Genomic DNA, 16,069 nt, shown 5'->3' on the forward strand with positions numbered 1-16,069 from the left:
ATCCCTATGAGTACTATCACAAACCAGATTCACCATTATCAGTGTCGTCACGGAGATCTCGCTCTCCCAGACATCATAGGTACACACTCCGATCGTGGTCCAGGTCTCCATCACCGGGCCCTTGTCCATGTTGTTATGGCCATCCTCATCATACTGAACACTGACATCGGAGGTCTAGATCCAGGGGCAGATCCCCGCCCACTCCTCGCCAACACTCTCACTCTGGGAGAGGAACTCAGCTGTCCCAGGGGTAATTAGGTCCAGAGTTCCGAAACTTTCCTTCACAGCCCACGAGGGAGCAAGCATACCAGCGAACTCAGGAGCCAGAGGGCTTGGGGGAGGTTTATCCTAGTGGCTCCTCCTCATCCTCCCCAGATGAAGCAGTTGTCCCCTGGGACATTTCCCCTCCAGATGACCTTAAACAATTCCAAGAGGCTGTTCAAAAGAGTAGCATACACGCAGGACATTCAAATAGCAGAGGTACAGGAGAAGCATCATAAACTCCTGAAAAATTTGAGACCCCCAGCTTCATCTAAAATCGCTATCCCACTGGACGAAGCCATTATGGAGTCAGCCACTAACATATGGCAGACTTCAGCCTCTATTCCGCCTACGAATAAAAGGGCAGATAAGAAATACTTCGTCCCAGCCAAGGGCATGGAATTCCTCTTTAGCCACCCACAGCCCAATTCTTTGATGGTTGAATCATCCCAACGGAGGTCAAAGACGCCTCAGTACAAATCAGGGGGGTCAGAAAAAGATGCTAAGAAATTAGAGCTGTTCGGCAGAAAGGTCTACTCCTCCTCTACCTTATTACTGAGAATGGCAAACTACGCAGCACATCTATCAAACCATAATTTTGACAATTACTCTAGACTTACCTTTCTCCTGGATTCCCTCCCGGAGGACAAGAAGCCAGTGTTAAAGGCGATCATCCAGGAGGGCTACGCGGCCTCGCGAACAGGAGTTCAGATTGCCCTGGACGTGGCGGACACAGCGGCACGCTCAACAGCCGCAGCAATGGTAATGCGTAGGAATCCTGGCTCTAGACGTCTGGTATACCCAGAGATCTACAGGCAAAGATCGTGGCTCTTCCCTTCGACAAGCAAAAGCTGTTTGCAGAATCAGCCAACTCGGTCCTCCACTCTAGCAAAGATTTGAGGGCCACACTAAAGACCTTGGGAATCTACACTCCTCCACACAAGAAAAAGAAACTCTATCCTCAGCAAAGGTGCTACGCTTACCAACCACAATGCGCACAATATCAGTGAGGCTATGACCAAGGGCGCCATCAACAGCAGCAACAGTACAGGGCCCCCAGGCGACGTTCTCAACAAAGTCGCACAACCTCGGGGCAAGCCCAGAGGCAGCAAGTTTGATGGATATGTCGAGGACTGCACTATCAACACCATCGCTCAATGCCACTCTCACCTCATGTTCCATCATCGCCTCAAACCGTTCTACTCCCAATGGCAAAACATGACAACAGACAAATGGGTGCTGGAAGTTATAGCCACAGGTTACACGATCCCCTTCCAGTCCCTACCACCGACGAAACCTCCCACCCAGCCTCTTCTCAGGGACCCTTCTCACGAGGCGAGGCTGAAGCAGGAGGTAGATCTGCTCATGTTCATAAGGGTGGTGGAAAGAGTACCGGAACAATTCTAAGGAAAAGGTTTTTACTCACGATACTTCCTAACAGAGAAGAAAACAGGAGGCTGGAGGCCAATTTTGGACCTACGGGGCCTCAACCGATACTTGCGCAAGCAGTGCTTCTGGATGATCACAGTTGCCTCCATACTTACGGCGCTGGACGATGGAGACTGGTTTGCAGCCCTCGACTTACAAGACGCTTAAGCCGTGTCTACACGTGCACGCTACTTCGAAGTAGCGGCACTAACTTCGAAATAGCGCCCGTCACGGCTACACGCGCCGGGCGCTATTTCGAAGTTAATTTCGACGTTAGGCGGCGAGACGTTGAAGTCGCCAACCCCATGAGGGGATAGGAATAGCGCCCTACTTCGAAGTAGGGACCGTGTAGTTGTTGCGCGTCCCGCAACTTCGAAATAGCGGGGTCCGCCATGGCGACCATCAGCTGAGGGGTTGAGAGATGCTCTCTCTCGAGCCCCTGCGGGGCTCTATGGTCACCGTGGGCAGCAGCCCTCAGCTCAGGGCTTCTGGCTGCTGCTGCGGCAGCTGGGGATGCATGCTGCAGGCACAGGGTCTGCAACCAGTTGTCAGCTCTGTGTATTTTGTGTTGTTTAGTGCAACTGTGTCTGGGAGGGGCCCTTTAAGGGAGCGGCTTGCTGTTGAGTCCTCCCTGTGACCCTGTCTGCAGCTGTGCCTGGCACTCTTATTTCGATGTGTGCTACTTTGGCATGTAGACGTTCGCTCACAGCGCCTATTTCGATGTGGTGCCGCGGAACATCGAAGTTGAACATCGACGTTGCCAGCCCTGGAGGACGTGTAGACGTTATTCATCGAAATAGCCTATTTCGATGTTGCTACATCGAAATAAGCTATTTCGATGTAGGCTTCACGTGTAGACATAGCCTTACTTTCATATAACAATCCACCCAGCACACAGACGCTTCCTCTGCTTCATGGTCGGTGGGGAGCATTTCCAATACAGGGTTCTTCCGTTCGGCCTATCCTCGGCACCCAGACTCTTTACCAAAACCCTGGCAGTGGTATCAGCTTACCTGCACAGGCAGCGCATGTTTATTTTTCCATATCTGGATGACTGCCTACTGAAAGGGGCCTCGAAGGCAGAGGTCCTACGCATGATACGCGTCACTGCGAACACGTTTACTTCGCTGGGCCTAGTTATCAACCTTGCAAAGTGAAAGACCAAACCCACACAAGATATAGAGTTCATAGGGGCGTGCATAAACTCTGTCGCATCAAGAGTATACCTGCCCGACGCCAGCTTCCGCACCATCAAATCCTTGGTGCAAGTCATGATGTACAGCCCCGCAGTGCCGATCCTAACATGCCTGCAACTGTTGGGGCACACGGCGGCCGCCACGTTTGTAGTACAGAATACCAGGTTACACATGTGAAGCCTGCAGCATTGGCTGGCGAGCGTTTACAGACCGCCAGCCCATACCAATCACAGGGTAGTATCGCCCACGACGGAGGTACGGAAGTCTCTCGCGTGGTGGGCAGATCCGAAGAACCTGCTAGTGGGAGTGCCCTTCCACCAACCACAAATTTCCATTTTTCTTACAACTGACGCCTCCCACATAGGATGGGGAGCGCACCTTAGCTGTGTCTACACGTGCACGCTACTTCGAAGTAGCGGCACTAACTTCGAAATAGCGCCCGTCGCGGCTACACGCGTCGGGCGCTATTTCGAAGTTAACTTCGACGTTAGGCGGCGAGACGTCGAAGTCGCTAACCTCATGAGGGGATCGGAATAGCGCCCTACTTCGACGTTCAACGTCGAAGTAGGGACCGTGTAGACGATCCGCGTCCCGCAACGTCGAAATTGCTGGGTCCTCCATGGCGGCCATCAGCTGGGGGGTTGAGAGATGCTCTCTCTCCAGCCCCTGCGGGGCTCTATGGTCACCGTGGGCAGCAGCCCTTAGCCCAGGGCTTCTGGCTGCTTCTGCGGCAGCTGGGGATCCATGCTGCAGGCACAGGGTCTGCAACCAGTTGTCAGCTCTGTGTATCTTGTGTTGTTTAGTGCAACTGTGTCTGGGAGGGGCCCTTTAAGGGAGCGGCTTGCTGTTGAGTCCTCCCTGTGACCCTGTCTGCAGCTGTGCCTGGCACCCTTATTTCGATGTGTGCTACTTTGGCGTGTAGACGTACCCTCGCAGCGCCTATTTCGATGTGGTGCCGCGCAACGTCGAAGTTGAACATCGACGTTGCCAGCCCTGGAGGACGTGTAGACGTTATTCATCGAAATAGCCTATTTCGATGTTGTCTTCACGTGTAGACGTAGCCCTTGGCAGCAAGGTGACGCAAGGGCTATGGTCCCCTGCGGAACAGACACTGCACATAAACATACTGGAGCTCAGAGCAGTGTTCAATGCGTGCAGACATTTTCAGAAATACCTGCACGGCAAGGTAGTCGGGATCAATACTGACAATACCTCCACCGTGTTTTACATCAATCCACAAGGAGGGGCACGGTCCCATGCGCTATGCGCAGAAGCAGTCCAATTGTGGAACTGGTGCATTGCCAACAACATAACGTTGAAAGCCTCGTACTTGCCGGGCACCCACAACGTGAAGGCAGATCAACTGAGCAGGCGCTTTGCATTCACGCACGAGTGGCAGATCTGCTCTGACCTGCTATGACGCATGTTTCGCACCTGGGGGTTTCCCCAAGTCGATTTGTTTGCCACCCAGCGCAACAAGAAATGCTCTCAGTACTGCTCCAGAGCAGGAATAGGGCGGGGGTCCCTGGGGGACGCCTTCATACTCTCATGGAAGGGCCCTCTACTATACGCGTTTCCCCACACAACACTTATCCACAAGGTTCTGCAGAAACCCAGAAGGGAGAGAGCTCTCATGATACTCATAGTTCCAACCTGTGACCGACAACAATGGTTTCCCCTGCTTCTGCGCATGTCGGATCATCCACCACTTCCCCTACCGGTACTGCCGGACCTACTCACGCAGGCTCAGTGGTCCATAGTGCACCCGCACCCTCAGGGACTCCGCCTACAAGCATGGTTAATCCATGGCTCAGCGCCTTAGAGAGCATGTGTACGGAGGGAGTAAGACAAGTCTTAGAGTGTAGCCGAAGGACCTCCACCAGGAGGACTTACGAACAGAAATGGACACGATTTACCGCCTGGTGCTCTTCCAAGCAGTTAGCTCCTGTTGACGTCCCTATAACTGTAATTCTGGAATACCTGCTGGACCTCAAACGAGATGGGCTCTCTGTATCCTCACTAAAGGTCCACCTTGCAGCTAGATCAGCTTTTCGGCACAAAGAGGAAGGGTCCACCATATTTGCCCATCCTATTGTCACAAGGTTCTTGAAGGGGCTGGTAATCCTGTACCCTCCTTGAAAGCCACTACCACTGTCATGGAGTTTGGACTTGGTACTCCATATGCTATCGGGATCACCCTTTGAACCGTTAGCCACGGTACCCCTCCGACTACTTACCATGAAAATGACCTTCCTTCTTGCGATTACGTCAGCCCGCAGGGTGAGCGAGCTCGCAGCAGTGATGGCAATGCCGCCCTGCACAGTATTCTCAAAGGAGGCGGTGATCTTACGGTTACACCCAGCCTTCGTTCCGAAAGTTTCCTCTGAGTTCCACATTAACGAACCAATAGTATTACCCTCGTTTTACCCAAAGCCTCACAGCTCCAGCATGGAGGCATGCCTGCATCTCCTAGATGTGAGGAGGGCATTGGCCTTTTACATAGAACTAGGCCCTTCCGGAAAACGGACAGGCTTCTGGTGTCTCTCGCTGCCAGGTCGAAAGGGGAAGGCCTCTCTTCCCAGAGAATTTCAAATCACATTGTGTCCTGTATAAAACTGTGCCACGAGCTTCGAAAGACCCCTTTGCTAGCCCTGGCCAGGTTTCACTCCACCAGAGCAGTGGCGGCATCAACGGCCTTCTTCAAGGGAATCGCGTTGAAAGACATTTGCAGAGCGGCGACTTGGTCATCCTACGACACCTTCGCCAAGCATTATGCCCTGCATTGGGTGTTCGATGAGGATACCTGTCTGTCGACAGCAGTCCTCTTGGGGGCAAGCTGCACATGAATTGAGTACCCACCTCCTTACTTGGGGTTACCGCTGGGTAGTCACCTACTGGGGAGCACCCACGGGGACCACTCGAAGAAGAAAGAGAAGTTACTCACTTGTAGTAACGATGATTCTTCGAGATGTGTCCCCGTGGGTGCTCCACTACCCGCCCATCCTCCCCGCTTCGGATCTCTGTTTGGTGTTTTTCAGGACCATCTGGGGCGGTTGGTCAAGGAACTGGCGGGGACCAGATCGCGCACATGACTGAGGGCGCGCGAGGGAGCGGCGTGCATCGGCACATGCGCAATCCAGAGGAAACTGCTGGAAGAATTCCGATCTGCGGCAGCGGGGCGAGCCCGACACCTACTGTGGAGCACCCACGGGGACACATCTCGAAGAACCATTGTTACTACAAGTGAGTAACTTCTCTTTGCATGGACACCAAGCCTTTCCAAGACGTCCGGCCAGGCTCGCCCTTAAAGCTCCCACCTCTTCCCATGTTCCCTGCCCATGCCAAGGCTTGCCTACCTCCTTGAGGGACAGTAAAGCCATCTCAGGGCTCCCTGGTCATCTGTGAGTGACCCAGTACTCTCCTGACCACCACCAGGCCAAAACAACTCCCAGGCTCACCCTGGACTGACAACCATCTGCTGCTGGCACTGCTGATGATCCTGCTGGGCCTCTTCAACCACATCTGGGGAGGTGAGCCTGACAGTCGGTCCATAGTGTCTTAGTGCCTTGCCCACCCTCCTTCCCCTTCTCAGGTGCTCAGACAGATCTGGTGCAACCCCATCAGCTCTGACTGGTGGGATCGGTGAGGCAATGGAAAGACGAGCAGTGGATCCAGAACTTTGGCATGAGGAAGGAGACCTTTCTGGAGCTGTGCACCTGGATCCCCCCTTTTTCCCCACCTCCGATGACAGGACACCAACATGTGGCCTGCCATCACCCTCGAGAAGCAGGTTGTCATTGCCCTGTGGAAGCTGGCCACCCCAACAGCTATCACTCTGTGGACAACCAATTCAGTGTTGGGAGGTCCACTGTAGGGGCTGTACTTATGCAGGTAAGGCACTCTCAGGCTACAGGCCCTGCATGGGGGTGAGAGGGGAGAGTAGAAGGAGGGCAGGGGGGAGGCCCATCCAAGGGGAAGCTGAGGTGGGGGAAGGGTTGGGGGGAATCCCCATCCCCAGGGAAGTCTACTGCCCCACCCTCTCACAGCCTTGCTGCTGGGAGGTGGGGGCAGGGGGATGGCCTCTCAGAGGGGCTTCTGGAGAGCTGGGAGTAAGGGAATGGGAGGGGCAGGAAAGCCTGCTGGGGCCCAGAGGTGCTATCACCCACAATCTCTCATGTGCATGTCCGGTCTCCTCCCTTCACAGGTAAAGCGGGTCATTAACACAATCCTTCTCTGGAGACTCATCTGCATCACCGACATGGATGCCGTCATGGCTGGCTTCAACATTCTCCACTCCTCCTATTGTTTTGGGGCACTGGACAGGACCTACATCCCCATCCAGCCCCTGGACCCCATGCTAAATTAATCTTAAGGGCTATCCATTGTGATACAGGCTCTGGTGGACCACCATGAACAGTTCCTGGACATCTATGTCAGGTGACCACACTGGACCCATGATCCAAGAGTGTTCCACAGCTCCAGGCTGTCCTGGAGGATGGTGGTGGGCACCTGCATCCCCTGCTGGGAGGTGGCCATTGGGGATGTGGACATGCCTTTGTGCATCGTGGGGGATGCTGCCTACTCACTCATGCCATCGTTGATGAGGTCATACATCACACACCTGGACCCCACCCAGGAACGCTTCAATGCCCACCTCACCCGGGCACGCAACCAGGTTGTGTTTGCCTTTGGGCATTTGAAGACAAGATTCCACTGCCTTCTGACATGGCTGGATGTGAAAGAGCCAAATGTCCTACCTGTCATGGCTGCATGCTGTGCCTTCCACAATCTGGTGGAGCGGAAGCAGAGGATTTTCTCCTGGGGTTGGAGCCGGATGGCACGGCCCCCAGCCAACACGCACACAAGGATGGGATGTGCATCCAGGAGGCCTTATGGGAGATCTTTGCCCGCGGCCCCAAAATGATCCTCTCCAAGGAACCCCCGGGGGCAACCCAGGCCTGCAGCCCTGCCCTTCCCACCAGGACCCCTTCATTTGCCCACTCACTTCCCCAACCACTGCCCAATAAGGAGGGATACTGGGGTGGGGCTGCACAAAACTTTTAGCTAAACAAAATATAACTGTATGGTGGAGGTCTTGGGACGTGGGGTTGGAGGAACCTTAGTCCTGGGAGGCCATGAGCCATGTTGGCCGTGGGATCCCATCCTGTACCAGGTTCATGGTCCCCATTGGGGCTGGGAGGGGTTCAGCAGGGTCAGGCTTGGCAGGGGGAGCAGCGATGCAGGAAGGACATGGTGGGCAGGGGCTCTGGGCATGGCCATTGCCCACTTCAGTGCCTGCAACATCACTTGGGGCATGGGGTCAGGAGGAGCAGGGAGAGGAGCGGGAAAGGGGAGCAGCAACGGCCGTAGGTGCAGTGGCCCAAGCTGTCCTACCCTCCAGGATGTCTAGGAGGTGGTCCACCTGGGCCAGCCATAGGTCTGAGGCCTGTGCCTGGTCCTCTTTCCACTCCTCTTCCAACCGCAGCCACTGCTCAGTGATCTCAGTTTGCCACCACAGGCTGCCCACATATGCTCATAGGGCATCATCATCCAGTCAGCAATGGCCACTCTGGCCACGGGCGTGCCCTGATGCTGATGGGCTGCCATCTTTTGGGGGTGGGGGGTGCTACTCTCAATTTGGCTGGCTCCGGCTCGTACTGGGAGCTGCCTGGCTGTATGGTGGAGCTGGCCTGGCCCTCAGACAGTGAGGCTGTAAGGAGAGAAGGGGAGATGGTGAGTCCTTCCCAAGGCACAGCCCCTGAGGCCCCACCCTCTGCAAGTAGCAACCTCCACCCCCCGGGCCATGGCTGTTCCTGGTGCCTACACCAGTGTCCCTGCACAGTGGGCCCTCCCACACAGGAACCCCGTAGTGTCACAGGGTTTGGCCTGACCACTCTGTCCCCTCCTACCTGATGGGCTAGCAGTGGGAGTGGGGGGGGTGTCCAGCCTCAGAGGGGTTCCCTCATGGATGGCAGGCAATGTAGGTGCTGCCAGGCCCTCCCCAGGCCCCCCCACACACACCCGCAGCACTGTCCACAGGGGGAGATGCTGACTGTAACCTGTGGGCCTGCCCACTAGTGGGTGGGAGCCACAGTCCTCAGTGGTGTGGCTGGGATTGGGTTGTCATATGTGTGGCTGACCCATTCCCAGCCAGGTCCCTAGCGGTGCTGGCAGCAAGCTAATGCCCATGGCCCAGGGGCGGCCTGCTGGGTCTGGGTGGGACACTGTGCCCTGCACATGTATGCATGAGCCGGACTCGTGGCGTGGGTTCTCACCCAAGCCATCCTGGCATCTGCGCCACCCTCCACCCCTCCGCTCAAGGGTGTGCGACCTGTGGGGTACTCACCGGATGGTCCAGGAAACTGGTCTGGAGACGCCTATGCCTATGTCATGGCACTGTAGGGAACCAAGTCCAAGGCTATTGTTAGGGTTCCCAGGCTGGATTCAGGGTCCAAGGGCAGGTTGTGCAGCAATTCCAGCAGGGTTTCCAGGTCCCACGTCACCATCTGTGTCAGGAGGGCCTCCTCCCCAGTGTTCAGGGTCTCGCAGCTGGGGGCCCTGTCCTCACTTCCCAGGAGCTTGTCCAACTTCTTATAATAGGGGCGGGTGGCTGTCCCTACCCTCAACCTCCACTGTGCATCCGGGGCACACCTGAGAGTACCTGGTGGAGCTCTTTCACCTTGGCTCATACCTGCTCCAGGGTGCAGGTGGGGTGTCCGTCCTCTGCCAGGGATGTGTTGCAGCAAGGCAGGCGTAGCCTGGGGCAGTTTGGCTCTTGGCCCTGGGATCGAGAAGGATGGCCTCCTCAACCCAGAAAGCCAGCAGATCCTGGATTTCTGAACTGGACCATGATGGGGCCCACTTTTTTGAATCCCCAGGGTGGGTCCTGAGTCCCTGCCCAGTGTCCTGTGAGGGACCAGGAGGATCTTGGGCAGTCTCAGCCATTTTTTGTCACCATGAGGTGATGCTGCAGGGACGTGTGCTGACAGCCTGCATGCATGCCCTCAGCTTCCTGCCTGTGGTTTTTGGGGCTCCCTGTGCCTTTAAAATTGGCCAGCAGCAAGATCATAGAGGTTAGATTGTGGTGGGGAGGGTGCCTTCTGGTTCCAGCTGGCAGCACCACAGAGGGCCCCTCAGTTGACAAAAGGAGCCTTGGGACATCTACACGGCTTTGTGGTGGACAAGGAACTGTTGACAAAGGAGTTATTCCTGAATATGGAGAGGCACAACACTGTTGGCAGATGTGCCAACTTTTGTCAACAGTCTGTTGACAAAGTGTATTTTGCGTTTAGATGCTCCGTGGGTTTTTTCCCCGACACAAGCCCTGTTTTGTTGGAAAATCTCTCGTGTAAATGTAGCCACAATGAATACATTTGTATTTCGAAACCATAGAGCAAATTTTGTTCATTCTCTTTTTCTTATGTTTGCCTCCTTTTCTGTCTCACCTATGTAATGTTTGTGCCATGAAATCATGTATCATCTTTATAATCTACATATCTGATGAAATAGTGTGAAAGAGATATGAATTTTTCCTGTTCAGGAGAATAATTGTCTAATTTGTATTGCAGTAAGGATCAACTAAAATTTAGGGTTTTATTTACAAAAAACCACTTTGTTTCCTTCATATTTGATTTTATTGGCTGCTAAAATTTTAAAACTTTCATTTAAACCAAGCACTAAAATTAAAATAACTCTCTTTGGAAGACAGACTGTTTTTGGTGTCCTAGTACCAGATTTTTGAAAACTGTGTTTGTGCTTTCCATCCCAGATTGAAAATGGAGTTAAAATAGAGAAACTAAAAATGTTAAAATAGACAGATTAGAAGATTATACATGTTTTATGGTCTCAGTGTGTCAAAACATACAAAAATACCAATGTCAAAGAAAGGTAATTACAATGCTCGTGAGAAAGTAACTGAAGTCACTTTAAAGTTGAATATAGTGGCTTTTAAAATGTTTTAAACTGTGCATACTGTGGTATGGTCAGTCTCATTCTTGGGCCTCAGGTCCTCTGTTTAGTCCACTGGCCCCACTGTATGCACCATGTTACCCTTGTTGGGGCAGGGGGCAGTCTTGGGGGGGAACCCAGTCCCCACCCACTCACTCTGGGTTCCAACCCAGGGACCCTGGACAGCCACTACCTGTGAGGGCTGACTTACTTCACCCTGGCCCCTGCAACTTCTCTCCCTGGGCCACTTCCCCCAGACACTTCTCCCTGGTATCCCCTTCCTCGAGTGGTAGTCGTGGCAGCTAGTCTCCTCCTTAGTTTGGCTCCTTCAGCTGACCAGTTCCTCCAAGTCGCTGGTGAGGCTCCAGGCCCTCCCTGAGTTGCTGAGGCTCCTATCCTCTTTCATGGCCCTAAGTTTTTCTCTCAGTCTCCTTCCTTCACCTCCCTCATCTTGCCCTGCATTTTGAAGAGCTTATAAAGGTAGCCCTGAGCAGGATTGGCTGGCCCTGATTGATTTAGGGCAGCCTACTCCTCTGCTGTTCCTACTTTGGTTGCCAGCTCTGTCTCAGCTCTCTTTTCACTCCTGCCTCCCCTCTCCTGGCCGCACCCTGCCACAATACAAAATAGTTTGTGTTCCTTAGTTTACAGATTTAACTGGCCAATGAGTATATTAAACATCTAAGGGGGGAAAAAATCTTATTTTTATCCAAATTCATCCCCTTTGTAATGTTCAAAACTTGCCCCCTATGCTGAAATAATTCGGGCTGAACTGCTGTGACCATTTAGAGCTGTAATGCCTGTTGCATTGTAACAGCACTTCTGATTTGAAAGCAGCCTTCCCAGAAACAGCTGGGCCTCTCATGTAAGCACATTTATAAGTCAGCTGAGCAGTACTTAACGCTGAGATTTTCCTAGGATGCCTAAATCCAAAAGTGATGGGGCAAACAAGGAACTTAGTTTGGCACTGACCCATTTAGGTTCATATTTCAACACAATGATTCAGCACTGCAGCCTGTAGTTACCCACACAAGGAGAAGACATGTAACTAAAGAGCTCTTCAACATCGAAGATAAAGGTACAAACATTTCCAGTGTCAAGAAGTAGAAACTAAAGCAATTCAAACTTGAAATAAGATGCAGATATTTAATGGTGAGGGTAATTAACCATCACTAACAATATGGTAAATGCTCCACCACTCTAAGTCTTTAAATCAAGGCTGGAGGTCTTCTGAAAGATAATTTATTGGGTTCCATGTAGGAATCCCTTTTTGAACTTCTGTGGCCCTGGCATAAGGCATGCCTCCCTGCCACAACACACACTACTGAATTAGTACAGAACTGCACCTACTCCCTGCATTCCATTCTAAAGAAGCCAGTAATTGTACTTCAGGCACTCTTGCCATTTGATTCAACAGTATCCTTCATAGGACTTATCACACAATCTCTCATAAAATGGGCTATAACAAAAAGTCACAAACAAACAAAATGTACTTCTAGGTTCATCTGAAACCTGCCCTCTATATTCTGTTACCCTCAGCATTCTCTCAATTTTTAAGTCTCTCATTATGGCAGGGCTCCAGCTTTCCTCCTGGAGTTTGGCCAGTTCACCTCCCTCAGCTGGCCTCACTTAGGCCTTAGGCTCAGAGACTGGCAGCTTTCTGCTTGCTATCCTGTTCCTTCCACAAGCCTTGCTGCTTGAGCCCCAGCTGGCACAGGGTTTGTCAATTTCCACGAAAGAGCCACTGTGAAGGGATATGCTGACCTCAGAGGACCCCATTCACCCTGGGAGGCAGCTGAAATATTGCTTTCTGACCTGAAGGAAGTGGCAGGGAGCCTGCCCGCGCTCCCTGCTGAGGCAAAGGGGAAGGAGGGCAGGAGCGTGTTGGAGTTGGAATGTGGTTCAAATGCTGCATCCTGTCTTCAATGGGCTGGTAGGGCGGGGAATCTGCTTTTGTTGGTTACTTGTTTACTCAACATCCCTAGCATAGTGTTGAGTAGATTTTGAAAATATATCTGTGCTCGACGTTGAAGACTGCGTATTCTGTGGTGGATTTGAAACATTAATGCATTTGACCTAGTTTAGCTTGTTGTATGCACTACTGTGTTGGAAACCTCTCCAGTAGGATTGTAACAATAGTAAATGTAAGTAAATGTGATGTTTATGAGCAGTCGATTCAGTTGAAAAAATTGGATGTGCCCATGGAATTGTTTGTAACATTCAAGCATGCCATGTTACTGGAAAGGTTGGGAACCACTGCTCTATGTAACACATTCCAGTGCTTCACCGCCCTCCTGGAGAAGTACTTTTTCCTAATATTCAACCTAGACCTTCCTCACTGTAACTTAAGACCATTGCTCCTTGTTCTGCCCTCCATCACTACTGAGAACAGCCTCTCTCCATCCTCTTGATGATCCTTCTTTGGGAGGTTGAAGGCTGCTATCAGATCACCTCTCACTCTTCTCTTCTGCAAACTAAATAAGCCCAAATCCCTCAGCCTCTCCTCATATGCCATGTGGTCCAGCCCCCTAATCATTTTGGTTGCCCTCCACTGGACCCTCTCCAATGCATCCACATCCTTTCTCTGTGAAGTACAGCACCCAGAATGGATTCCAGCATCAGATGACCTGGCCGCGTGTCTTTGCAGAACCAACCATCATCCAGGCTTACAGGAAGAACAAATCTATTCACAGATCACTGTTGCAAATACCAAGCCACTTAGTTCTTTGAGTATTAATAATGTCCCTCATTTAGCATGTCTAAATTAGAAAAACAGGTTTACACTTCATATTTCTAACTTCAGCTACAGAAGTGGTACATGCATACAAATATAATATATACATTCAACAGATTATAACTTTTCTAATGATATGTTACATGTAGTATTTTGCATAAAGCACATTCAACTTAAGTGTATTTGCATAAAGCATAAGAACGGCTCTGTCACACTTGCCCATTTTAAGAGAGTTTTCATTTGAATCCAAGCATAGATATAACTTCATTGACTTATTGCAGAATTATATGGGTGTAAGCAGGAGCAGAATTTGGTTTTTAATGTCTGAAAACGCTCATTGGCATAATAAAGGTTTTTGCTATGATGAGTTCAGTCAGAGATCCCCTTGTGACTGTCTCTTGATGTGCTGAAATACTGTTGAGCCCACCTACTTGTTTTCTCTGGAAATATCTATTTTAGTATACATGTTGTATTGCGCTTAGATTTCTGTTCACCCACCTTTGTGGGATTCTCATTATGAAAGGATATAATAAGGAAGAATCTTCCTAAAAATTGATGTTGTCTTCTTTTTGTTTTTGGTTAGTACTAGAAGTTTTGCTGGTGTACTGCTTATCTTGGAGCGCAAAACTTTTCTCACTCAGAAAGGAGAAGTTAGTTGTTCAGTCACTGTTATTTTTCTTTTTACCCTTCTAGACCTCTGTAGAGGAGAGCTCTGGATCTGCTTTCAAGTCTTCTGCAAGTAGATCTGACTCAAAGTTTCCTGCTATAGAAAATACATCAAGCAAGCAAAAGCAAAAACCTCCGATGAGCTCCAGCAAAGTAACTCCAGGTGAGCCAAAGGGTGTATAAAATGGAATTAGTTACCATGGCATTAGGAATTAGCATATACGTAGAAGATGTCTTGCGGGTGAGTCATTATGGTACTGCCAGGTGTAGTAAGTACAGGCCCAGTATGAGGCCTTAGGCCTGAACCAAAGTAATGGGCAAGACTTTGCTAACAGAAAGCAAAGTGCAGCTGTGAGCTAAAGGAATGCATTACTCACAGAATTTGGCAAGAAGAGGGTTGCTGGTGCATAAACATATCTACCTAGCATATTGAAGTAGGTACATGGTACCAAAACTCCCTAACCCACAACAACATAGAGACAGACGGGATATATTGGGAACAGCCCTGGGAGGGTCTAGCCTTGGCATGTCCCTATGGAACTCGGCAGATATTGAAAATCTCAATTTAAAAATCAACACTGTGGTGAATGGAATAGGCAAAGCAGTTAAAGCTGGGGGAGGAATTAGTAGTCTATTATTGGATCAGCATGCAATCACTATTGACAATATGCATTTAATTGCACAAGGGTTTAAACACCTAAATGCTACTATTCTGTCTCTTATCAACAGCATACAAAACAATGACGTTTCACTGGCAGTTGCCTGTACAGCCTATGGCAATAGGGTAATAGAGATTGTACGGCAAAGTTTGCTACAGTTACAGCTTCAGAATTGGCCACGTATCTTAGACGAGGCATCCATCATGAGCCAAATACAACAATAGGGCATAAATCACATGAGGCCTATCTTTCTGCAATTTGCTAAATTTGATAAAATCCCAAGACAGAATCATGAGGAGGACAAGAGTATAAACCTCATGATGGCAGTGCCTAGATGGGTACAAGAGCCAGCTAAGGTTTACTATGCGAATAGTGTAGGGATGTTGGTAGATAAGACATATGTGCAACATTACCCGACTGTGCGCTTGGTAACTGAAACTGGCTCAGAAGTTAATCAAGCGTGTTGCACGAAACATAACGGATGGTAGTTGTGTGAGTGCTATGCCAAAATTGACATTAATGCCACTAAAAAGGGCTGGGCACGATTAGTACAAAAGGAATTAGTTGCAGAGGTGGTGCGAATTCAAGACATGGCTTGTGCCGTAGGGTTTCATAATTTCTCCATAAATGGCAATATCTGCCCCACAAGTGAGGCAGGATTCTGTGTGCCTGTGACAAGCACCATTCAAATAGGAGTCCATGCCTTTTGGCCAACAAGAAAAGGTAATGCTGTCAGTGAAATGATCATCCCACATGAACACTTACAAAACTTGTTAATTGACCTGTTTCCCCCTGTGAAGTTCTTATAGCTAGATATACATGACTTGGTTGCAAGAGCTAAGGAATCTCTAATACCAATAGCCCAATTGATTCAACAGCAGATAAATGGAATTGATGCGGTGCACCAACAGGTGGAAACACCCTGGTGGGCAATTCCAGAGGATGTGACTTTACATCCAGGGGTCCACACTCTAAGTGTATTCCTAATGGGGATCCAGGCACTAACTGTTGTTGTGTTGATAGGAATGTGCTGCTACATGATCCGTCAGACAAAGAAAGCTAAGTCACAAGGTCGGTTAAACAAAGGAATGGAAATGGCAATCAACACTGCTGTGGTACACCCAAACAGTCATCACATGGAGTGAGAAGTTATAAGACCTATATTTTATATATTCCATGTA

The 16,069-nt window shown here is 50.5% G+C and overlaps 1 protein-coding gene across 1 annotated transcript in view; it reads left to right on the plus strand.

Annotated features, from left to right (window-relative positions):
• Positions 1 to 16,069, plus strand: part of MARCHF10 (membrane associated ring-CH-type finger 10) — a 145,914-nt gene that overhangs the window by 23,020 nt on the left and 106,825 nt on the right. Inside the window, exon 4 of the mRNA XM_074979047.1 lies at positions 14,257 to 14,392. Coding sequence (XP_074835148.1) covers positions 14,257 to 14,392 — 136 coding nt within the window. The remainder of the gene's footprint in view (positions 1 to 14,256; positions 14,393 to 16,069) is intronic.

The sequence above is a fragment of the Carettochelys insculpta genome, chromosome 28 (assembly GCF_033958435.1).
Source record: "Carettochelys insculpta isolate YL-2023 chromosome 28, ASM3395843v1, whole genome shotgun sequence".
Classification (NCBI taxonomy): Eukaryota; Metazoa; Chordata; order Testudines; family Carettochelyidae; genus Carettochelys; species Carettochelys insculpta.